Below are 24,780 nucleotides of genomic sequence, written 5' to 3'. Positions count from 1 at the left end.
AACTTTTAAGATTTACTCTATTAGTAACTTTCAAGTATGTAGTAGAGTATTGTTAACCGTAGTCCCAATGTTGTTCATTAGATCCCCAGAATTACTCATCTTGTCATTGGAAGCTTGTGCCCTTTGACCACCTTCACCAATTCTCCCTCCCTCTCTTTGTAACCACCAGTCTACTTTCTGTAGGTATGAGTGTGGATTTTTGAGGAACCTTTGTACTGTTTTCCATAGGGCTATACCAGTTTGCATTCCTACCAGCAGGGTGCAAGTGTTGTCTGCATAGCCTTGCCGGTGCATGTTATCTGTCTTTTTGATAATAGCCATTCTGACAGGTCAAAGGTGATATTTCATTGTTTTGATTTTCATTTTCCTGATGATTAGTGATATTGAGCACCTTTTCATGTGCCTGTTGGCCATTTGTATATCTTCTTTGGAAAAATGTCCATTCAGGTCCTTTGCCCATTAAAAAATTAAAAAAAAATTTTTTTTTAATGTTTATTTTTGAAAGAGACAGAGGGCAAGCAGGGGAGGGGCAGAGAGAGAGGGAGACACAGAATCTGAAGCAGGCTTCAGGCTAGGAGCTGTAAGCACAAAGCCTGACAGCGGGGCTCGAACTCATGGACTGTGAGATTATGACCTGTGCCAAAGTCTGATGCTTAACTGACTGAGCCAGCCAGGCGCCCCTTTTGCCCATTTTTTAAATTGATTTTTTTTTTTTTTTTTTTTTTTTGCTGTTGAGTTGTAGGAATTCCATACATAATTTGGATATTAACCCCTTATTTGATACTGAGTTTACAAATATTTTCATCCCATTCCACAGGTTACTTTTTCATTTTGGTGGTAGTTTCTTTTGCTATACAGAAGTTTTTAGTTTGATGTAGTCCTATTGATTTTTGCTTTTGTTTGTTGTGCTTTTGGTGTCCTATCCAAAAATCACTGCCAACACCAATGTCAAGGAGCCTTGTCCTTATGTTTTCTTCTAGTAGTTTCACATTTAAACCTTTAATTCATTTCAAATTAATTTTTGTGAGTGTTGTAAGATAGGAGTTCAGTTTATTCTTTTACACGTGAATATCCTGTTTCCTCTGCACTGTTTGTTGAAAAGACTATCTTTTCCCCATTGAGTATTCTTAACTCCCTTGTCAAATACTAATTGACCAGATATGTGTGAGCTTATTTCTGGGTCCTTGATTCTGTCCCATTGCTTTATGTGTCTGTTTTTATTCTACTACCATGTTATTTTGATTATTGTAGCCTTGTAGTATAGTTTGAAATCAGGAAGTGTGATGCCTCCAGCTTTGTTCTTCTTTCTCAAGATTGTTTTGGCTATTCTGGGTCTTCTGCGGTTCCACATGAAATTTAGGATGGTTTATTTCTGTAAGACATGCTGGTAGAATTTTGATAGAGATTGCATTGAATCTATAGCTCTAAGGCTTAGGACAGTATGGACATTTTAACAATATTCTTCTATTCCTTGAACACATGATATCTTCCCATATATTTGTATTTTCTTCAATTCTTTCATTGTCTAACAGCTTTCAGTGTATACATCTTTCATTTCCTTGGTTGCATTTATTCTTGAGTATTTTATTGTTTCTGGTGCTATTATGAATGGGATTGTTTTCTTGTGACTATATTTTAGATTTCTTGTATCTCCTTCGAACTTCTTAAAATATATTTCTGTTGTCTGGAAGGGAGTCTTTGCAATCACAAATTTTGAAGGTGCACTGTATTCAGTGTTTTGATTATGTTAACTAGATAGTTTATAAACAGTTTAAGAGTGTGGAAACTCAGTTGGTGAAATCTCAGAGACTTGACTTTTTCTCAGAGATTGTTCTTAATAAGGTAACTTACTGTTTTTTGTTTAGGTTGCTTATTAGGAGTGATGTCAAATCAATAGCATCAATAGGAAAAAACCCCAAAACACAACTTGTTTTTTGGCTCTTGTAGGTTTAAATGTTTGTTAAAATATAAAAGTTGTACCTGTTTCCAGTTTATGGTAGTTTTATCTGGACTATTTGATTTTAAACTTTCCATTATGTATTCCTTTTGCAGCTTCAAGAACATAATGAAGTCCATATGGTGATAAAAAGTCCTTGATTTTGTTTTTCAGAGTACTGGTGAACACAGGATTAGTGTGTATTGTAGTTTTGAAGGTTTATTTTGAAAGAAAATCCAAAGAGAAGGACTCAAGGATTACCTTATATGTTATAAAAAAAACCCATAAAATTATTTATGTTTTGAAATTATTTATGTCATGAAGTAAACCTTTTTCCCCCCCTTGCTGGTTGCCTTTTAGTCATCTATTTCCACAGTACTATGCGTTGAGCACTGTGTTGGTTTTACAGACAGTAGGTAGGAGAGAAGACCATGCAGTCAGTAGGAGAGTCACTCATTTGGCATGTTAAACTTTCAGTAGTGTAAGTAAACCTTTTAATAGGACTACAATAGGACTACATCTAACCTTAGTGTGTAAGAAGTAAGTAAAAATCTTGAGTGAATGTTGTTTTTTTTTTTTATTTAAATTTTTTTTTTTTCAACGTTTATTTATTTTTGGGACAGAGAGAGACAGAGCATGAACGGGGAAGGGTCAGAGAGAGAGGGAGACACAGAATCGGAAACAGGCTCAGGCTCTGAGCCATCAGCCCAGAGCCCGACGCGGGGCTCGAACTCACGGACCGCGAGATCGTGACCTGGCTGAAGTCGGACGCTTAACCGACTGCGCCACCCAGGCGCCCCGAGTGAATGTTGTTTTAAATTTTTTTTTTTTTTCAACGTTTATTTATTTTTGGGACAGAGAGAGACAGAGCATGAACGGGGGAGGGGCAGAGAGAGAGGGAGACACAGAATCGGAAACAGGCTCCAGGCTCTGAGCCATCAGCCCAGAGCCCGATGCGGGGCTCGAACTCCTGGACCGCGAGATCTTGACCTGGCTGAAGTCGGACGCTTAACCGACTGCGCCACCCAGGCGCCCCGAGTGAATGTTGTTTTAAACCATCAGTTTTTATCAAGATCTTTCTGTTTGGTAATTCTTCAATTTTAAAAGTCTGTGTGTCTTTCTTATGTGTATGAATGCTCTTAACACGATTTGTAATTTCCTCAGTTCTTTCTAATTTCTCTGGTCTTTTATATTCTTTTAATTCTCTGGTCTTTTAATTCTTTGTGTGATTTCTTTTATGCATCTAATACCTGAAAATTTTTTTATAGTCTCTCACATTTTTCTGTTTGGGATTCTTGGGGGTATAATCCCTGTTTGTAAGTTTACCTTCAGCAGGGGTGTATCTGAAAATGCTGTACTGTGCAGGCTAGATTGGGTAGAAGGAATTTTTTTCCCAGAGGATTTCATGACCTTGGCACTACTTTTGTGTTAACTAATTTTTGGTAGAAGAGGTGAGAGTATTCTGGACTGGCAGAGACTATGGATGCAAATCTCAGAGCCCATGGTTATAAAATCTTTATGAAAAGTTTTTTTTTTTTTTTAGCTTTTGAGTGGTAGGAAAAGTGGGACAAGCTTTCTCTCTTCCTCTTAATTTACCCTTTGCTGACTGTAGACCTCTTGAAAGTCTGTTTTTCATACCTCATTTCCCCTTTTCCAGCTGCAGTTCAGTGTCTTGTGTCTTTACCTTAAGTGTCTTTACCTTTCATTTCCCATTTGATTTTCCCTCTTCCTTAGGATTTCCCTTAATTACCAGAAAATTTGTCTATTTTAGAGCAAAACAGTTTTTGTTATATTTAATTGGAAGAGTTTTCGCTCATATGGCTAGACATGGATTCCTCAATTTAGTTTTTAAAAGTTGCAATTTAGGGCGCCTGGGTGGCTCAGTTGGTTGAGTGTCTGGCTTTGGCTCGTGAGTTTGAGCCTCACATAGGGCTCTGCTGTCAGCCTGCTTCAGAACCTCTGTCCCCCTCTCTCTGCCCCTCCCTGGTGCTCTCTCTCTCTCTTCCAAAAGTAAATAAAACATTTAAAAATCAGTAAAAGTCACAATTTAATTCATAATTTAAAAATATAATTAAATTTACATTATGTTATAAAACTAATATGTGTGCATGATGGGAAAATGTAAACGTTTTGAAGGATATAAGATGAAAAGTTACTAAGAAAAGCACCAAGAAGTCGCCGTAGAGTTAATGGTTTCTCATGTGTCCTGGGAATTTTCTAAGCATGTATGAGCATGATTCTGTCATGTAAAAGGGAATTTTCTCTCTGTACCACTCTACAACTTGCTTTTTATGTATGTTTGATTTATTTACAATATATATTTTTAGTGACCATATTACATGTGAGGCTACCACAGGCTTATTTAGTCATTTCCCTAATGCCGGACATAGGATTTTAGTTTTTACAAAGTTATATTGCTAACAGTGAACACTCCTGGGTATATCTTTGTAATTGCGTGATTATATCTATAGTATATAGATATCTAGTAGTAGTTTTAACAAGAAAATGAATTTTCTCTGTTGAAGGGTATGTACTATTTTTATACTTTAAGATTTTTCCAAAATTTTCTTTAAGATCATACTAGTAGTTATAATCAGACTAACACTAAATCAGAGTGTTGTGTTTCATACTCCCTGGTCCATGTGTTACTTTTTTTAGACAGTTTTATCGAGGTGTATTTGACACACAATAAATGGCATATATTTAAAGCATACAGTATGATCAATTGTGACGCAAGTGTACATTGGTGAAACCACCATAGTCATGATCCTCCACACCCTTTTGATCCTCATTTGCACATTTTCCTGCCCTGCCAGCCTGAGTGTGAATTTGCATTTAATAGAAATTAATTTAATGTGACCGAGGTTGCATTATTTAAAAATACACTTAGTGGATGTCTTTTTTTTCCTTTGAGAACCTTCTAAACATGTCCTTTTGGGTTATCTTTTTCTCACATTTTTTTAATTTGTTTTTTTAATTTACCTCCAAGTTAGCATATAGTGCAATGATGATTTCAGGAATAGATTCTTTAATGCCCCTTACCCATTTAGCCCATCCCCCCTCCCACAACCCCCTCCAGTAACCCTCTGTTTGTTCTCCATATTTCAGAGTCTCTTATGTTTTTGTCCCCCTCCCTATTTTTATATTTTTTTACTTCCCTTCCATTCATCTGTGTTGTATCTTAAAGTCCTCATATGAGTGAAGTTCTATGATATTTGTCTTTCTCTAATTTCACTTAGCATGATACCCTCCAGTTCCATCCACGTAGTTGCAAATGGCAAGATTTCATTCTTTTTGATTGCCGTGTAGTACTCCATTGTATATATATACCACATCTTTATCCGTTCATCCATCAATGGACATTTGGGCTCTTTCCATCGTTTGGTTATTGTTGATAGTGCTGCCAAAAACACCATAAAAGTGGGGTGCATGTGCCCCTTCGAAACAGCATACCTGTATCACTTGGATAAATACTTAGTAGTGCAATTTCTGGGTCTTAGGGTAGTTCTATTTTTAATTTTTTGAGGAACCTCCATACTGTTTTCCAGAGTGGCTGCACCAGTTTGCATTCCCACCAGCAGTGCAAAAGAGATCCTCTTTCTCCGCATCCTCGCCAACATCTGTTGTTGCCTGAGTTGTCAATGTGAGCCATTCTGACAGGTGTGAGGTTGTATCTCATTGTGGTTTTGATTTGTGTTTCCCTGATGATGAGTGATGTTGAGCATTTTTTCATGTGTCAGTTGGCCATCTGGATGTCCTCTTTGGAGAAGTGTCTATTCATGTCTTTTGCCCATTTCTTCACTGGATTATTTGTTTTTTGGGTGTTGAGTTTGATAAGTTCTTTATAGATTTTGGATACTAACGCTTTATCTGATATGTCATTTGCAAAAATCTTCTCCCATTCTGTGTGTTGTCTTTTAGTTTTCCTGATTGTTTCTTCGCTGTGCAGAAGCATTTTATTTTGATGAGGTCTCAGTAGTTCATTTTGCTTTTGTTTCCCTTGCCTCTGGAGACGTGTTGAGTAGGAAGTTTCTGCAGCCAAGGTCAAAGAGGTTTTTGCCTGCTTTCTCCTCGAGGATTTTGATGGCTTCCTGTCTTACATTTAGGTCTTTCATCCATTTTGACTTTATTTTTGTGTAGGTGTGAGAAAGTGGTCCAGGTTCATTTTTCTGCATGTCGCTGTCCAGTTTTCCCAGCACCACTTACTGAAGAGACTGTCTTTATCCCATTGAATATTCTTTCCTGCATTGTCAAAGGTTAGTTGGCCATACATTTGTGGGCCCATTTCTGGGTTCTCTATTCTGTTCCATTGATCTGAGTGTCTGTTCTTGTGCCAGTACCATATTGTCTTGATTATAGCTTTGTAATACAGCTTCAAGTCTGGGATGCTTCCTGCTTTGGTTTTCTTATTCAAGATTGCTTTGGCTATTCGGGGTCTTTTCTGATTCCATACAAATTTAGGATTGCTTGTTCTAGCTCTGTGAAGAATGCTAGAGCTGTTATTTTGATAGGTATTGCACTAAATATGTAGATTGCTTTGGATAGTATTGACATTTTGACAATATTTGCTCTTCCTATCCTGGAGCATGGAATATTTTTCCTTTGTTTGTATCTTCAATTTCTTTTCATAAACTTTCTATAGTTTCAGTGCATAGATTTTCACGTCTTTTATTAGATTTATTCCTAGGTATTTTATGGTTTTTGGTGTCTTTTTCTCACATTTTAAGGGGTTAAAAGGGGTTAAGGCAATCAGACCTTGGTCGTTTTTTGGAATTTAGTCACTTTTCTTTTGCCATACAAGTCTTTAACATGTTTTCTAGTCAGATTTCCCAGGCTTTTCCTTTACAGCACTAGGTTTTACATGAGACCAAGAAAAGCCTTTTACGAAATAGAATTATTTTACAATGCAGAGAAATAGACTTGTGTCTTCTAGTTCTTTCTTGGTTTAATTTTTAAACTGTTAAAACCAAAATTTATATTACTGAGGTGTAGGGACTTCGTTTTCCCTGAAAATGGCTGTCATTTGTGTCAGTACTACTTATTAAATAATCTACATTTTTTACATGTTGATTTGAAATGGCTTGTTGATTATATACTAAACTTTTCATATGTATTTGGTCTATTTCTACTGTGTTTATTTGGCTGTTCTTGGGCACATTTTAAAAATTCTTGTTTAATAAGTGAAGCTTTTTTAGTAGTTCCCTCAGAGTATTTTTGAGTAGTATTTGACATTCTTGTCATTTGCATTTCATTTTTAGTTTGTAAAATGATGTTTTTTAGTTTGGGAATAGGCAAGAATAAACACAATTTATCATTTTAGTACTTTCATTGTTGAGTGACCTAAGTTGATGCACTTAAAAGTTATTTTAGCAGCCTGTTATGTTCAACTTTAAAACTCCAGTCAGACTTTCCTAAGGGATGACAGGTTTTGAAGTAAATTTTGTTTGCTGGTAAGTTTAATTGCTGCCAGATACCAGTTATTAAAACTACTTTTTGGTAGTGGGAATGGACCTATTTGGTGAGGCTAGGCAGAAATAGGACTACAGAATGAAGTTACAGGGAGAGAAGATTTTGGATCGAAACTAGGAAAAATGTTCTAATAGCTTTCTAAAGATATAAAAGGGGGTTTGGGGAAGTGTTCATCCCAGGTTTTCAAGTAGGCTCACTAATGATTCAGCTGGGTTCAATCTTTGAATGGCTAATTGGATTATGTGGCCTTTCTAACAAACCCAAAAATTGTGTGAAAAAGTAAAAGTTAGGATTGTAGATGTTAGGGGAAGGAAGTCTTCTGTATATGGTACAGCTATTTTACAATTACATTGTTGGTGTGAATTTCATGTTCTAATATTAATGTTTGAACAATTTTGATTTATGTTTTGTCTTTGGAAACTATTGATTTGGAATACTGAGTATTTAAAGTGTGCTTTTTGTATTAAATAAAGCTTTTGATTTGTCTGGTTATCAAAAGTTAGATTTCTTTACAAATAAACTTTTAACCTGCCTGTGGAGGTATCTTTAAATGAGCAGTGTTGCTTCCTGAGAAAATGGACTAGTTTGGGCTTTCTAGGGAAGCAGAAGTCTGAAAGATACTGGTTTAACTTTCAGCAGCTACCAGCTTTGTAGATCTTTTTTATTTTCTTGAAAGAGCGGTTCATACTGATTTATCTATTCTTGTGTTATAGAAAAAAAAAGTTTGGCTAAAAAAATAGAGGTTTCATATATTGTGACATATCTATTGGAGAAATTAAATTTTATTACTCATCTCTGGCATTAGTTGAATTTGTTTCAGATTAGGGTAGCGGTACTTCAGAATGGGTATTGCTTGAAATAACTTAAGAAGTATGTGAATAAGGTGTGAGTCATAGAAATAACTGTGTTGCAGTTTAAACGGAGAAATTGCACCACAGCTTTGAGATTTCAGCATAGTCTATAAAGTTAATTTTAGACAAGTTACTGTAGATGGAGTTCCCATGTCAGGCAACTCTGTTTCATTTACTAGATTATCTTTTAGTTACTTTGAGTTTTTTCCCTCTTGTTTTAAAAGATAAGTTTACAATTGTACTGTGGGCTCTGGGGCCATTATACTTTTGGTGTAGTGACTGACGAGAGGGTGGAAATTTAGATGGGTTTTTATATTTTGATGGCTGTTTGAGGAAATGGCTGATGTTTGGTTTTTCTCTTTTCTTTTTCTTATTAATTTGAAGAATCAAGTTTTTAAAAATTATTGCAGGTGTAATACACCTGTAAATTTTTAACCATATACAACTACAAAATAGATTGAATCTTTTTATTTTCTTGCATTTTCTTAAGTACTTTATACATTTTCTTATGTTTAAAACTTTGGATGTTTTTTGATGTAAATGATCAGTAGCCTTTACTGACTTGAAATAATGTAAACTAAATTTTTATCTATTTGGATCTGTTTTAGATGGATTTCCACTACTATCTGTTCTTTTAACTTTATCACATTGTAGTATACTGTGGTCTCCTTTTAATTGTTAGATTGTCTCCTATGTCACAGAATTCTGTGAATGTGTACCTAGAGAGTTAAGTACTCTAGGGTTTTAGGAGGAGAACTAGCTGTAGGAATGGTATTTGAGCTGGAAGAGTAGAGCCACATGGAGACTCAGGTTTGGTTTCTTTATGCTCTGGTTTATAGATAATATGTGCTTTACTTCTGCAACAAGATCATTTAAAGTCGGCAAATCAATTTGTACAACACTGCTAAGCATCCTGCATTCTCCATTCAAGTTTTTAAATTTAAGTGGAGAATCAAAGTTTATAAGGAATAAAAATTTAACAATATAGTAACCATAATGTATTTCTGTGTGTCCTCCAATACCACCATTTTTACTCTTTCTCTGGACTACAACTTTGTTTCCCATTTCATTAAGAAAATAGTAGCATTCAGGAAGAGGATTTTCACAAACTTCTATACCATATCTACTTCCTTGCCTGTGCCTATATACTCTTTCTTCCTTATGTTTTTACAGAAGATTGTACTTCCATCTAAGGCCATGCTTTCTACTTGTACATCAAATCCTATTCTTTCTTGCCATTTGAAAGCATTGTCCTTCATTCTCCTGCATCATCGGTCTTACCGTTTCTACTGGATCATCTTTGTCAGCATATTAACATGCTGTAGTTTCTTCTATTTTTAAAACTCAAGCTCTCAAGCTCATATATCCTTCCAGCTTCCATTTCATTTCTCTCATCTCTTCATAGAAAATCTCCTCTAAAGAGTTGTCCACACTTGCTGGAGTACTTACTTTTGAATTCATTTTAGTCAGGTTTTGATCACAACTATTCTACTGCTTTGGCCAAAATCACCAGTGAAGTCTGTGTTGCTAAACCCAGCAGTCACTTTCTAGCTTTCATTGTACTTTATTACCAACACCATTTGATTTATCAAATGGTGATTGGTCTCTCCTCCTTGATAACACTGTTTAGCCACTAGGATAGCATCCTCCTGATTTTCTTTAAGTATATAATTTATTTTGCTGAATACTCCTAAATTTGTATCTCCAGCCTGCAGGTCTCACCTGTCACATACTCTTGTTTAGCTATCTGCTGGGCATCTCCACCTCTCTAAAAGCTATCTCCTAATCTTCAACCCCAGTCATGTCCTTTCCACATTACTCTCATCTCAGTAGAGGACAACTCTGTTGTTTTTGGCATAGTCTAAAATTTTTGGAGTTGACATTGTCTTTGCTTGTACTCTCGTGCCCCAGATTCTAGTTCTCAGCAAATCATCTGGTCTCTACTTTCAAAATGTATGCAGAATTTGACAACTTCTTACTACTCCCCTTGTCACCAACTTGCTCTAATCATCTCCTGCTTAGGTTATTTCACTTGTCTCTTAACAGTTTTCCCTGCTTTCAGCTTCCCCTACATCTTTTTATACTCAGAACCCTTTACTAGTTTCCCATGTTACTCAGAGTCCAAGCCGTAGTCCCTCTAGTTGCCTTTAAGAGACTGCATGATTTGTTTGCTGTGCCTGTCCCCTTCACATGGTCTCTTTAACTTCATCTTCTTCTTTTTATCTTTATTGTACTTGAATTACACTGTCCTTATTGTTCTTGCTCAATTATGTCATGTATTTTCCTGTCTCCTATACTGTATATTAATTGCTGGCCTGTCTTCCCTTTAGTAGAATGATGGACATAAAAGGGCAAGGATTGTAGCTTTTCTTTTTTTATTGTTGTTTATTTTAGAGAATCCTAGAAAACAGTGCTGAAATATAATTGGTGCTAAGTAACTCTAGAATGAATGAAAACCTATTGTGGAAGACCATAGTTGTAAAGATATATTCATAGGTATGATTTGAGCTGAGTTTTAAAGGATAAGTGAAGATTTCAAACAGGATAAGGCAAAGTTTTTTAGATTTGACTGTAGGGAGGAGGTGTGATAGGACTTGTTTGAAAAGTGACTTTTCGGTTTCTTGATTCAGAACCTGTGGTAGCTTCTTACTGCTGATTTTGTCTCCATTGACTGCTGATCTTCTCCACCTGGTTGTATTTCGTATTCAAAATCATGTCTAAAACTCCCAGACATGAACCCATTCCTGTATTCTTGATCTTGGCAAGTGGTTTATCCATGTATGGACCCTTCTAAGTTAGAAATGAAGAATTGTGGTAGACTCCTCCCTCACTTTGTGCTCTTAAGAGTTACCTTGTCTCTGTTAGTTGTTCCACCCAAGTGTGTCTGTCTGCATTGACTTAATTCACTCTCATCAGATCTCTTTGGCCTATTAAAATATTAATTTTAATTGGCCTCCTTGCATTTATGTTCACTTGTCCATTGGATTTAAAATTTTGATATTTTTTATTTGTAGAAGTTCTGTTTGATTCATATCTACCCAGGCTACTCTGGGAGCCTGTATTTTCCCAGTTCCCTCTTATTTGTCTATGAGTATATGTTGTAATCTATTAGTTCCAGTATCTTAAATCTTAAAGGGATCTGATTCCTTAGTTTGTTTTTGTTGCCTCTTGCTCCTAGTAGCTTATCTTATGTTCTGTCATTTTGGATGGTGAGCTTTTATCTGGATGACAGTCTTTGGAAATCTGGAGGAGCCTGGCTTAAGGGAGCATTCCACCAGAGAGGATGGGCATTTACTTCTAGCCACAGGCACTGTGGGCACCACCAACTTGGCACCACTTACATTTTTTGGCTTGGTATTCCAAGGTCATGCAGGTAATTTGAACATTAAGAACTTTGTAAGAAAAGATCCCTGGAGCCAAGGCTGAATTGGGACCAAAAGTCAAGATTCTCAACTTCATTTTAATGCTTTATTATGTTGCTATTCATTGGTTTTAAAGTTTATTTTTGTGGGGTACCTGGGTGGCTCAACTGGTTAAGTGAAAAACTCTTAGTTTTATCTCAGGTTATTATCTCACAGTTCGTGAGTTTGAGCCCCACATTGGGCTCTGCTCTAACAGTGCTGAGCCTGCCTGGGATCCTCTCTCTCTGCCACCCCTCCACCCCCAGGAAATACATAAATTAAAAAAATACTTAATTTTGCTTAGGGTGTGTCTGGAATATAACATGCATATTGTATTTGAAGATTAGTAACAACACAATGTGTACTCCTAAATTTTAGTAAGAGTTCAGAAAATATTATAGATACTTCTGTTGTGGAATGGAAATCTGATTAAATGATACTGGTCCACCAAATAATAGACTTTATCATTGTAGAGTACTTGCCATAAACTGTTTTTCTTAAAAAGATTAACTTGTACATTTAAAATAATAACTGTAAGATGTTATTGTGGATTTAAAGGAAGGGAAACATGGTATGAATAGTGGCATGTTTGGAATGCAAACTATTTAGATTCAGTGTGATCAGGTTACAGATTTTTTTTTTTTATATGAGCACTGTTTTTATAAAGAACCTGTAATAAGAGTTTTCAGCATAGGCTTCACAGCTACTTATAAAATTTTAACTATGTTGTATATTGAGTAAAGCCTCTGAAGTCTACTCTGGGAGCCTGTATATGTTTTAAAGGTGGGTTTATTTAGTTGTCCAGACAGTATGATACAGGAGCTTCTTTGAAATTTCGTATTCTTGGGTTGAAAACTACCATTCCCTCAATTGATTGCCATTTATCTATCTATCTATCTATCTATCTATCTATCTATCTATCTATCTATCTATCAGACATGCCAACCTACTAGTATGTTGTTTGGTGTACATCAGTGGGAAAAAATTGACTTTCAGTTTGTTTGGATTTTAGTTTTGAATTTTGTTACATTTTTCCTAATAGTTCTTTGAGTCATCCCAGTTGACAAAATTTTAACAACTGAAGAACAGAAGAATTTATAAAATTAAGTTTTGCCCTGTGTTTTAAATCTTTTAGTTTAAAGAAAATGATGGCAGAAGCAAGAGTACCTGAAATGCCATGGTAGTAAGAAAGTAGAATTCAAACTCTTATGTTTACGTGAAGTTCAGTAGTATGCTGACCAGACTGCTTTAGTTTTCCCTCCTCATAACATGTAAGCAATTCCTTTTTGTGTGTTTATTTATTTATTTTGAAGGGGGGTGCACGTGAGTGGGGGAGGGGACAGAAGGAGAGAGAATCTTCAGCAGGTCCACACTGAGCATGGAGCCTTGTGTGGGGCTCCATCCCACGACCCTGGGATCATGACCTGAGCCAAAATCAAGGGCCGGACACTTAACCGACTGAGCCACCCAGGCACCCCTCTTTGTGTTTATTTAAACTTTTAAGAGTGTAATGTGCATTCAGGATGGTTACTTAAATTTCTCTTTTGATGTAGAAGAAATTTAAAAAGTTCAACAGTTAAGCAGGGGTTTGAGGCAATCGAAGATCCCTGTTTAAATTGACTACCCCAAAACTTAACTAATAGCCTATTGTTGACTGGGAGCCTTCCTGGTAACAGTTGACATATTTTATGTGTTATATGATTATATGCTGTAGTCTTACAGTAAAGTAAGCTAAAGAATATGTTTCTTAAGATGTTATAAGGAAGAGAAAATACATTATAGCACTGTATTATATTTATAGATAATATAAGTTGATGTATGTATTGAAAAAAAGCTGTGTGTATGTGGACCACCTACACAGTTGAAACCTGTGTTGTTCGAAGGTCAGCTAGCTGTACGTTAAAAATATTTGTAATCTCACTCTAAAAAATGACTCTCACTTTCTCTGTATAGTCTCAGGTTATATCTATATGTATGTAATTGTGCTCAGCATAAGTAGTTTTTAGTTTTTTTGTTATTGTAGTGTATTTTGCTGCATTACACTGTCTTAATTATTTTAAATGGTGTGATTTTTATTTTAAAGATTTTTTAAATTTTTTAAATTTTTATTTAATTTTGAGAGCAAGCACGCAAGTAGGGAAGGGGCAGAGAGAGAGAGAGAGGGAGACACAGAATCTGAAGCAGTCTCCAAGTTTCAAGCTGTCAGCACAGAGCTCCACATGGGGCTTGAATTCATAAACTTTGAGATCATGACCTAAGCCAAAGTCAGACACTTAAACTGACTGAGGCACTGGTGCCCCAATTTTTTTTTAATTATTATTTTTTTAATGTTTATTTTTGAAAAAGTGTGAGTGGGGTAGGGGCAGAGAGGGGGCACAGAGGATACAAAGTGGGCTCTGTGCTGACAGTAGAGAGCCCAATGCGGGGCTCGAACTCATGAACCATGATCATGACCTGAGCGGAAATTGGACGGTTAACCAACTGAGCCACCCAGGCATCCCTAAGATTTTTTTATTTTTAAATGATCTCTGTACCCAATGTGGGGCTCAAACTTACAACCCTGAGATCAAGAGTCATGTGCTCTATTGACTGAGCCAGCCAGGTGGTATGTTTAAATGTGTGATGTTTCTGTAGATGTCCTGCACTTATCTAAGCCTATTATTATGTCTAGTTATATCATTTTTAATTAAGCAGTGTGGTTGAAATCGTAGTAATTGCTCCTAGATTTTATTTGTAAATCATTTGAAATTTTAGGTTTTACGTTATCAATACTAAAAAGTTGTTGAACCTTCTGAGAAATGTATAGTACTTAACTGAGTAATGCAGCTCAATTTTTGTATGAACAAATTAAGTTAGAATAAGACAAGTACATGGAATCTTAAAATTATTTGATTAGCATTCATAATACATACTTACTTGAAACACAGAATCATAATACATACTCAAATGAGACAGAATTTTTATATATTGTTTTTCCATCCTGTTAACTTTTTTTTTTAAATTTTAAGTTCTTTATTGGTAGGGCAGGGATGAAAACTCATCTCTTATTCTAGACCAGGATTTTAAATGTGGGATCCACCTTAGTATGTATTCTTTAGTTTTGGGAAAGTGGATTGGTCTTTTATCAATTTCTTGAAGGATTTATGTCTAAATAAAAGATTAAAGCCACTGGTATGGAATGTGTTTATTATGATTCCATGGTTATCTCACTCCTACTTTACTTGTCCACCATTGGCCATTATAATTCAGACTGGAATCCGTTAAGGTGGAAGGTATGAGGTAAAAAGCTCATTAATATTACAAAGGGAATATGGAGAAATTATTAACGTTGGTGACTTATGCTGTCATCTCAAAACCTGAGCTGCTAATTGTCTACATGTTATATCAACTCAACAAACATATGTTGAGTTGTATATTATGGACTGAGAAAATTTTAGCAACCTGATTCCTTTCACCTTGAGCTAAATTAACTTTGTCTCAACCCCTCCTACCCTTTCCTTTTATTTTTTTCATGGTCTTCCCCTGCCCCACGTAAAATAAAATCTCTTGCTACCTTTGTTTGTTCTTCTCTGTATTTTTCTGGATTTCATTCCCAGGCCCCTTTTGTCTCTTTTCTTTCCTTATATTACTCTTATACCCATGTGTATAATGTGAAACTATGGTTTATTATTGATATTTTAGTACTTACTTTGCCATTTTTTGAATTAAGCAAAGAATTAAACATTTTATGAATATCTCTTAAAAATTACAAAGTGTAAAACTAAAATATTAAGGCAGATGAGACTGCAACCATGATTCTGGCACAACTCTTTTTTGTTTTTTTTTTAGTGAGAGATAGATAAGGAGTGTTCATGCACTTGGGAGGGGCAGAGGGAGAGGGAGAGAGAATCTCAAGCAGGCTCCACACTCAACGCAGAACCTGATGCAGGGCTTGATTTTGTGAACCATGAGATCATGACCTGAGCTGAAATCAAGAGTTGGACACTTAACCGACTCAGCCAGCCAGGAGCCCTGATACACCTCCTTGTTTAATCATCTTGATTTGCCTATTATATGTAAAAAATTTTGATCATACAGGCAAAATTACGATTTTTGACTATTTAGCTACACTGAATTGACAAGAAATCTTATTAAAGGCTTTTTTTGATTTTACAGTTTTAATAGCAATATTTTATTGTGTTGGTATTTGCTAATTGAACCCATTCTGATGTTGGATATTTTATGTCTCAGTTTTCATATCATATATAATGTTGCTGTGAACATCTTTATATGTGCTGCTTTTCCTTGCAAATTTCTTGGTTTAAAAATTCAGGATTATTGGATTAAAGAAATACAAGCATTTTCTTGACTTTAAATTTGTCTTGGTGTTCTGGTTAGACCTCTTTAGGTGCAGAAAGGAAGTTCAAGAGAAGGGGAATTGAATTGTGTGAAGGGAATCTTACGAAAATCCAGAAATGGGAATCATGATTCCTCCAGGCTTTTATGAGACCTGGAAAAGGGAACTAGAAAATCATCAGAACATTCGAAGAATCTGTGTTTTAGTGTTCTTGTGGTCTCATGGGCTCTTTCCCCTGAATGTCTGCTTCTTGCTTTAATCATAGATTTTGCTCTCCTGAGACCTAGGCTACACATGGCTGCAGTTTGCTGTTCAAGGTCTTTCTGACTTTGACTTGACCTTCCCCCCCCTCCCCCCCCCCCAGCATCTGTGGCTGCTGGTAAATGCCTTTGTGGCTTTTCTTCCCCAAAGCAAAAATCCAGGTTTTAACTCATTGTTTTGTTCTTTTTCTCCCCCAACCTCCCCAGCTAACTTGGACAGGCTGTGTGTAGCCTGTGGATGGTAATGTTTAAACAAACAAAAAACCAAAGATAAAACGTGGTCTCTGCTCCTTGAAAGCATTTCTGGTTGACAAGTAACACTTAGACACAGTAAAATATGTATGATTAGTTAAAAACCTGGAGAGTTCATGACTTATCAGGGAAGAACAATTCTGTATAAAGTTTCTTTTAGTATTCTGTTAGCACGTGATTCCTGTTCCCCTTCAACCTTTTAAAACTTTGTCTAAGTAAGTCTCGGGTTGTAACACCATTAAAAAAATTGCCTATGGAAACGTGAAATGGTAACAAATGCTGTTTTAATCATAAAGATCAAGAGTGTGCCTAATAAAACAACAATTTTCAGGTTCCACTTCTCACTATTTTCAGACTTAAGTCATTGTTGGTATAACTTGAAAAAAGTATACTCCACATTTTAAAATGAGATATAAGGAAGTTGAAAGACAAAGTTAAAGTAAATGTGCTTAAGTTTGTCATAAACATAAGATTTCTAGGTCTGTTTATCTTGGCAGTTAACAGAGACTACTGTGAATAGCTTTATTTTGTCTTGGAAAACTCATGAGTCCTATTAAAATGGTTCTGGTGAAGTCTTAAATTCATTAAACTCAGATTTATTCAACTTTAAAGCTGCTGTTTTCTAAGGTCTAAAATAATTCTTAGAATATTTCTGTTTAGGTAGAATTTTGTTTTTTTAATCATTACCGTTTTTGAGACTTCAGATGGATAATTTTAAGAACTTAAGATTCTCAGATTCATTTACACATTAAAAGTGCAAAAGTAGAATTTACATAGCTTTACCTTAAGCATGTCCACGGGTTTAATTTCATCTGCATTACATTCCTTGCCTTTTTTCCACAACAAATGTGATAGGAGTTATAAGGATACAAGCCATATTTATGTGGCTTATACATATTTATAGGAATATTGATATCTAGAGCCTAAACATCAGAACCATTCTTACTTTGAAGTATAATTTTAGCTGTACCTACCCTTCAGATGAGGGATTATAGTGTCTATGTTCAAGGCAGATCTGAGTAATCAGACCATACCTTTATTTTCTATAGCTGTTGGGTTAATCTAAAAGTAGGACTGAGGGGCGCCTGGGTGGCGCAGTCGGTTAAGCGTCCGACTTCAGCCAGGTCACGATCTCGCGCTCCGTGAGTTCGAGCCCCGCGTCGGGCTCTGGGCTGATGGCTCAGAGCCTGGAGCCTGTTTCCGATTCTGTGTCTCCCTCTCTCTCTGCCCCTCCCCCGTTCATGCTCTGTCTCTCTCTGTCCCAAAAATAAATAAACGTTGAAAAAAAAAATTAAAAAAAAATAAAATAAAAGTAGGACTGATACTCTGTTGGTGAGGCAAGGCCTTTCTTATCTTTTAGCATTTAGAAAAGATTATTATGGCCAGCTTTGTTTTTTGCAGTATAATTTAGTTTGTAATAAGGGGTACCCTGAAAAAAAAAATCAAGAAAAGCATCTAATTTGTAATTTATTTCAATACTGAATGACAGAGCCTAACATTTTGATTTGGCTGTAGTATGTTTCTATATCTGTGATGTATCTTACTTATATCATGAGGCTGTTAGTTGTTGGAATAAAGGTACTAACAGTTGGTGAATGGGCTTAAATTTCTAAATGATGAGATGAACCATCTCTCTCTCCCTCTCTTTTTTTTTTTTTTTGCAATTAAAAGTATGGTACCTTTTGGTTTTTTTTTGAGAGCGAGTGTGCAAGCAGGGGATGGGCAGAGAGAGAAGGAGAGAAAATTCCAGCAGGCTCTGCTCTGATAGCGCAGAGCCCAGTGCAGGGCTCGAACTCATGAACCCTGAGATCATAACCTGAGCCAAAATCAAGAATTGGATGCTTAACTGACTGAGCCACCCAGGGACCCCAAAGTATGGTACTTTTAATGAATATCCAGTGTTTTGGTAACAGTTGATGGCTTCTGTTTCCACATATAGTAGTATTGGTCAACAGTGCAATAAGAGGAAAAAAGCTAAATACTAGTAAAATGTCAAAAGTTGATGTTTGGGGAAAAAAGTAATGGATGTCTAGAGTTTTTTTTTTTTTTTTTTCCTCCCGTGAAAATCTTTTCATTTGGTTTAAAAGTAGAGGATATATTACACTCTAATTATTACCACACATTTTTATTTCATAGTATATTTGAATTGTAGATGGCAAAATAATTAAGTATGTGATTTAAACAACTGTAACCTGCTTAGATTTGTACATTAGGTTAGATCTGATATACTACTTGAAAGAGTAGAGGTTTTGTGTTTAATTTGTATTATGCTGACTAAAGTTTTTGTTTTTTCTCTCCCCCCCGCCCCCCCACGCCCCCCATTTAGGTTTTATAGGATCACATTAACAAAAGCACCATGGAGTTTTATGAATCAACATATTTTATTGTCCTTATTCCTTCAGTAGTTATTACAGTAATTTTCCTCTTCTTCTGGCTTTTCATGAAAGAAACATTATATGATGAAGTTCTTGCAAAACAGAAAAGAGAACAAAAGCTTATTCCTACCAAAACCGATAAAAAGAAGGCAGAAAAGAAAAAGAATAAAAAGAAAGAAATCCAGAATGGGAACCTCCCTGAATCTGATTCTGAGAGTGTACCCCGGGACTTTAAATTATCTGATGCCTTGGCTGTAGAAGATGAGCAAGTTGTACCTGTTCCACTGAATGTAGTTGAAACTTCAAGTAGTGTCAGAGAAAGAAAGAAGAAGGAAAAGAAACACAAGCCTGTACTAGAAGAACAGGTCACCAAAGAAAGTGATGTGTCAAAGATTCCAGGCAAAAAAGTAGAACCTGTCCCAGTTACTAAACAGCCCACCCCCCCTTCTGAAGCAGCTGCCTCAAAGAAGAAACCAGGGCAGAAGAAGTCTAAAAATGGAAGCGGTATTATAATCTATTCAACTTTATTGTATGATTGTATTTGTTTTAATGACTTTAGAGCTTGAAATTTAGATACTTTGTTAGGTGTGTATACAAAATATTAAAAATATGGAGTCTGAAACCAAGAACATTGTCATTTTCACTGTGTGTTTGCTTTCATTAACATTAAATGCTGATAAAATTATTGATCATAAAACAGCATTTAAAACTAAACTTTATATTAGAAATATGGAAAAGAAACAATGGAAATATATAAAATTCAACTGTTTTACTGGAACTAGTAAGGACCTATAAATATCAGCAGTTAGAAACTTCTATTTCTAATTAGTGTGATAGGAATTAAAGATGAAAAGATAGATACCGTTTTTGTCTTTAATTTTGCAAATGTTTTTCATACAGCTATTTTATACTAGGCATTATACTAGGTAATAGGGCTGCAGAGATAAAACTAGTGTGTTTTCAAACTGTAGACATGAACATAAATAATTATTGTAAAATGTTTAATATAATCTTGATATGTCTAAACCAGTGTAGGAGTTCTAAGTGGATCACTTAGAGGATGTAATGCCTAAAATTAACCTTAGAGGTTACGTAAGTACTAGCTGGTTTTTGGGTGGCTGGGAAGGGTGGGATAGGATATTCTAGGTAGAGGGGTTAACAGATGTAATGGAAAGCCCATGAGAAATGGTGTCATGACGTGTGAAACTACAAAGTTTTTATGAAAGGACTTGTGTTTACCATTAAGTTGTTTGTGTGTCTTGTGGAGTGTTGAATTCGTTATATTGGATTTTAAATATTTGTTTGCCAGCTATGATCAAGGCATGATGCTAGAGAAATCAGAGTAAGCACTTCTATTTTAGTGGGGGTGAAGGACATGTAAGCCAGTAATGAAATGTGACTTACATAAGAGATGTTTGAAGTATACAAGAAATGCAGATGCCTAAACAACTACTACTTATGGGGATCAGAGGTAAAGAGCTTTACAGAGGAGATGGTGCCTGAGGTCTTCCAGGCACTGAATCACTTCACCAAGCAGCTCAGTGGGTCTCATTCCATACTGTCAGAATGTCACTTAGAAAGATAGAGATAGGAGTACAGTGTATTTTTGAACCATGAAATAGGAGGTTGGGAGTGGTAGGACACAAAGATGAAAAGACATGTAGGGGCTAGATCATGATGGGTTTTGTACACAGCATTAAGGAGCTGGGGTGTTATAGTTTAGCCATTGTTGAAAAATTTTCAAGCCGGTCAGTTTACATGGTCTGGTCATATTTATATTTTAGAAAGATGTCTTTGGCAGAACTTGGGGAGGACAAGTTTTATGGAGTAGTATTTAATATAGATAATCTAGTTATGAGATTATTGTTTTCCAAAGTTAAATTGGAGGACTGAACTGTGGTAGTGACAGAAGAAATAGAAAGTAGATTAAAGGGGCACCTGGCTGGCTCTCAGTTGGTAGAACATCGTACTCTTGATCTCAAGGTCGTGGGTTCAAGCCCCACATTGGACCGGGAGCCTACTTAAAAAAAAGTAGATTAAAGAGGTCTATAAAGTAAAAACAACATGACTAATCTTATTGAATGAGGTATGGCAGATAAAGGAGAAGGCAGAATCAAGACTGATTATCCAAGTTTTAAGTTTCTCAGGGTTGGCATACTAAAATCTTGGAGCCAAATCTGGTCTGCTTTCTGTTTTTTATGGTCCATGAGCCAAGAATAGTTTTTATGTTTTCAGTGATTCGAAAAAAATCCAAAGAAGAATAATATTTTGTTAAATGTGGAAATTACATGAAATGCAAACCTCTTTGTCTAGAAATGAAGTTTTTTTGAATGCAGCCATACTCATCCATTAACGTATGTGTATGGCTGGCTTTCATACTACAACAGCAGATGAATAGTTTTAATTCTTTTTAAAATTTAATTTATTCATTTATTTTGAGAGAGAGAGTGGGGGGGAGGGACAGTGAGAGAGGGAGTGAGAGAATCTCAAGCAAGCTCCATGCTCAGCGCAGAGCCCAATGAGGGGCTCGATCCCATGAACTGTGAGATCATGACCTGAGCCAAAAATCAAGAGTTGGATACTTAACTGACTGAGCCACCCAGGCGCCTCACATAGTTTTGATAGAGTCTGTATGGATATGCAAACATATTTAATGTTTGGACCTTAGAGAAAAAGTTTGCCAACCCCTGATTGGTAGGTGGTTGGTAGCACTAAGATAGGGAATATTGAGAGTGGATGTATATGGAGAGGAGAATGCTTTCAGGTTGTGTTTTAGGTTCCTATGGGGGGGCCGCTTACATAAAGAGCAATTTAGGATGCAATAGGATATGTAAGTGCAGATGCATAAGGCTAGAATATAGACTTGGTAGCTGTAAGCATGAAAATAGTTGTTGAAGTCATGGGTATAGATAAGCACATCCAAGGGAATTGTTTAAATTAAAGGTACTACCCTGAAGAATACCAGCATATGAGGTATTCTGTAGGAAAAGTTTACAAAAGAATTTGCAAAGGAATATTTCAAGTGTAAGAAAAGAATTGTGGGAGCTGATAGAGAATTTTTGGGAGGTGATAGAGTTTTAAATTTTATTTTATTGTGGCAAAATATACAATAACATTTACCATTTTACCATTTTTAAGTGTATAGTTCTGTGGCATTAAGTACGTTTACATTCTTATGCAACTGTCATCACTAGTCATCTCAGGAATTTTTCATCTTCCCCAACAGAAACTCTGTACCCATTAAACAGTAATTCCCCATTCCCCTCCCCCCCCCCCCCCCCCCCCCCCCAGCCCCTGGTAACAACCATTCTACTTTGTTTCTGTGAATTTGACTAGTCTGGGTACTTTATATAAGTGAAATCATACAATATTTGTCCTTTCATGATCTTCTTATTTCACTTAGCCTAATGAAGACAGAATTTTAAGGAGGTAGAGATCAGTAGTATGAAATGCTAAATAGAAGTCAAAGAAGAAATAAAGGATATTGGTAGAGTATGGCATTTGGGACACCAGATTGCTCTGTAAAATCCTTTCATGGATAATGGAAGAGATAAAAATCAGGTTGCAATTGACAAATGATTGGTAAAAGAAGTACAGATCATTCTTTTGTTAATATAAGAAGAAATGGGTGTGGGAGGCTGGGAATTACAGTGGTGGGAAGGATTTTCTTTTTTAAGATGGTAGGGATTTGAGCATGCCCATAGGCTGAGTAGGATTAAGAGTGGCTGAGAAATGGGATGTAAAAGAAGCAACAAGTATTTTTAGAAGTCTTGATGAAATTAAAGACAGGTGTAATAGAGTAAGAAAGCTGGAATAATACTATTAGAGAGTTTAAAATTTTGAAGGTAAAGCATTCTGGGAATTATTTACCAGTAATTGAATTTTCTGGTGTGTTTGTTGTTTGCTATGATGACTTTTCATTTATTTTCAATAAAGATGATCAGGATAAAAAGGTGGAAACTCTTATGGCACCTTCAAAAAAGCAAGAGTCATTACCCCTCCATCAAGAGACTAAACAAGAAAGTGGATCAGGAAAGAAGAAAGTTTCTTCAAGGAAGCAAAAGACAGAAAACGGTGAAATGTGTAGATAATGTGTTTTATAAATACTAATTCTAGAGAAGTACACTTAGGACAAGGATCTTAGAACTCACATGCTCTTCAGTTCTCTGCTTAATGTGTTCTATAACAATGTTAATGCTAAAAGAAGTCCAGGGATCCTTGAGTCTTGTGGTTTCATAGTGTTTTGACAGATGGCCAGGGTATATGTTTGTGATGAAGAAGTTTATCTGAAATTCAAAAAGGACAAAGCATTTATTAAATGGTCTCAACGGAGTTTTGAAAATAATGTAAATAACATATAAACTATAGAAGAAAAGTATTCCTGAAACATTTGTACTTTTTTTTAATACGAAATTTATTGTCAAATTGGTTTCCATACAACACCCAGTGCTCATCCCAACAAGGAAACATTTGTACTTTGAAATATCACTTAAAGACTATGCTTGAGGACATTGTCTAGATATATTATTACCCTATATTCCCAATTATTTCCTAAACATTGTTTGCATGTATATGTGGGAAGCATCCCATTAAGAGTGATGGAGCAGTTTGTATATGTTCAGAATTGTCCAGGGAAAACCTCTGTGAAACGTGTAGATTAAATGGTGATACTCAAATAATATTGGACAGTGGTATCAACTAGTGCTGGAAAATATTAAAATTGGAAAGAGAAAAGATGAAATTCTATTACTTGCACGAAAATTATGATGTATCAAGCAACTAGGTACAGAAAAATATTACCCACAAATATTTCATAAGATTAAATATTTATTATAAATTAAAATAAATTTTTTTAATGTTTATTTTTGAGAGAGAGACAGTGTGAGCCAGGGAGGGGCAGAGAGAGAGGGAGGGAGGGAGGGAGAGAGAGACAATGAATCCAAAACAGGCTCCAGGCTCCGAGCTGTCAGCAAAGAGCCTGATGCGGAGCTCGAACTCAGGAACTGTGAGATCATGACCTGAGCTGAAGTCGGATGCTTAACCCACTGAGCCACCCAGTGCCCTTTATTATAAAAAAAAAAACAAAAAACAAAACGAACAAAACACACTCTTCATGCCCAAAAGCTTTTTTAAAAAGGTAGGAAGATAGATTTCCATATGTGTGCGGAAGTTTTTATCTTTAGCCAGCAGACATCAGACTTTAATGTTCAAACTCTTAAAGTTCTTCCTGTTAAAAGTAGGAACAAAGTGTAAGGAGGCTTCCTTCCTCCACTTTTAATGTTGTTCTGCAAATTTTAGCCAGTTCAGTAAGATGTGCCATGGAAATTACAGGCATAACTTTTAGAAATGAGACAATATCTGCAAGGAACAATGACTGATTTTTGTACCTAGAAAGTGGAAGGAACTCCGTTAAAAACTATCATTTGCAGTAAGAATTCGGCAAAGTACAAACATAAATAAAGATTAGTAGTTTTCCTTGGGCACTAATTAAATGTGAATGGATTTTTGGGGCGCCTGGGTGGCGCAGTCGGTTAAGCGTCCGACTTCAGCCAGGTCACGATCTCACGGTCCGTGAGTTCGAGCCCCGCGTCAGGCTCTGGGCTGATGGCTTGGAGCCTGGAGCCTGTTTCCGATTCCGTGTCTCCCTCTCTCTCTGCCCCTCCCCCATTCATGCTCTGTCTCTCTCTGTCCCAAAAAATAAATAAAAAACGTTGAAAAAAAATTTTTTTAAATGTGAATGGATTTTTTAGTTAAAACAGGAAGACAATGAGAACTAACTAAAATATAAAGGATATAGAAGAAGTTTTCAGATAGTGTTAGAAAGGAGATACGCTACACACTTTCAGATAAATGATTTACTGTAGAATAATATTGAATTGCTACTGCTTAATTAGAAGTGT

General features: G+C 36.0%; 1 protein-coding gene across 9 annotated transcripts in view; it reads left to right on the top strand.

Moving 5' to 3' along the window:
• KTN1 (kinectin 1) overlaps positions 1-24,780 on the top strand; it is a 109,556-nt gene that overhangs the window by 17,169 nt on the left and 67,607 nt on the right. For all 9 annotated transcript variants that reach the window (XM_086709681.1, XM_086709689.1, XM_086709687.1 and 6 more), the window contains exons 2-3: positions 18,832-19,384; positions 22,817-22,954. In XM_086709681.1, coding sequence (XP_086565807.1) covers positions 18,862-19,384; positions 22,817-22,954 — 661 coding nt within the window. In that variant the 5' untranslated portion in view covers positions 18,832-18,861. The remainder of the gene's footprint in view (positions 1-18,831; positions 19,385-22,816; positions 22,955-24,780) is intronic.

The sequence above is a fragment of the Puma concolor genome, chromosome B3, assembly GCF_028749965.1.
Source record: "Puma concolor isolate L17-30 chromosome B3, mPumCon1.1.hap2, whole genome shotgun sequence".
In the NCBI taxonomy this organism is placed as follows: domain Eukaryota; kingdom Metazoa; phylum Chordata; class Mammalia; order Carnivora; family Felidae; genus Puma; species Puma concolor.
Note: the sequence above shows the minus strand (reverse complement) of the source record. Positions and strands in the feature narration are given on the sequence as shown.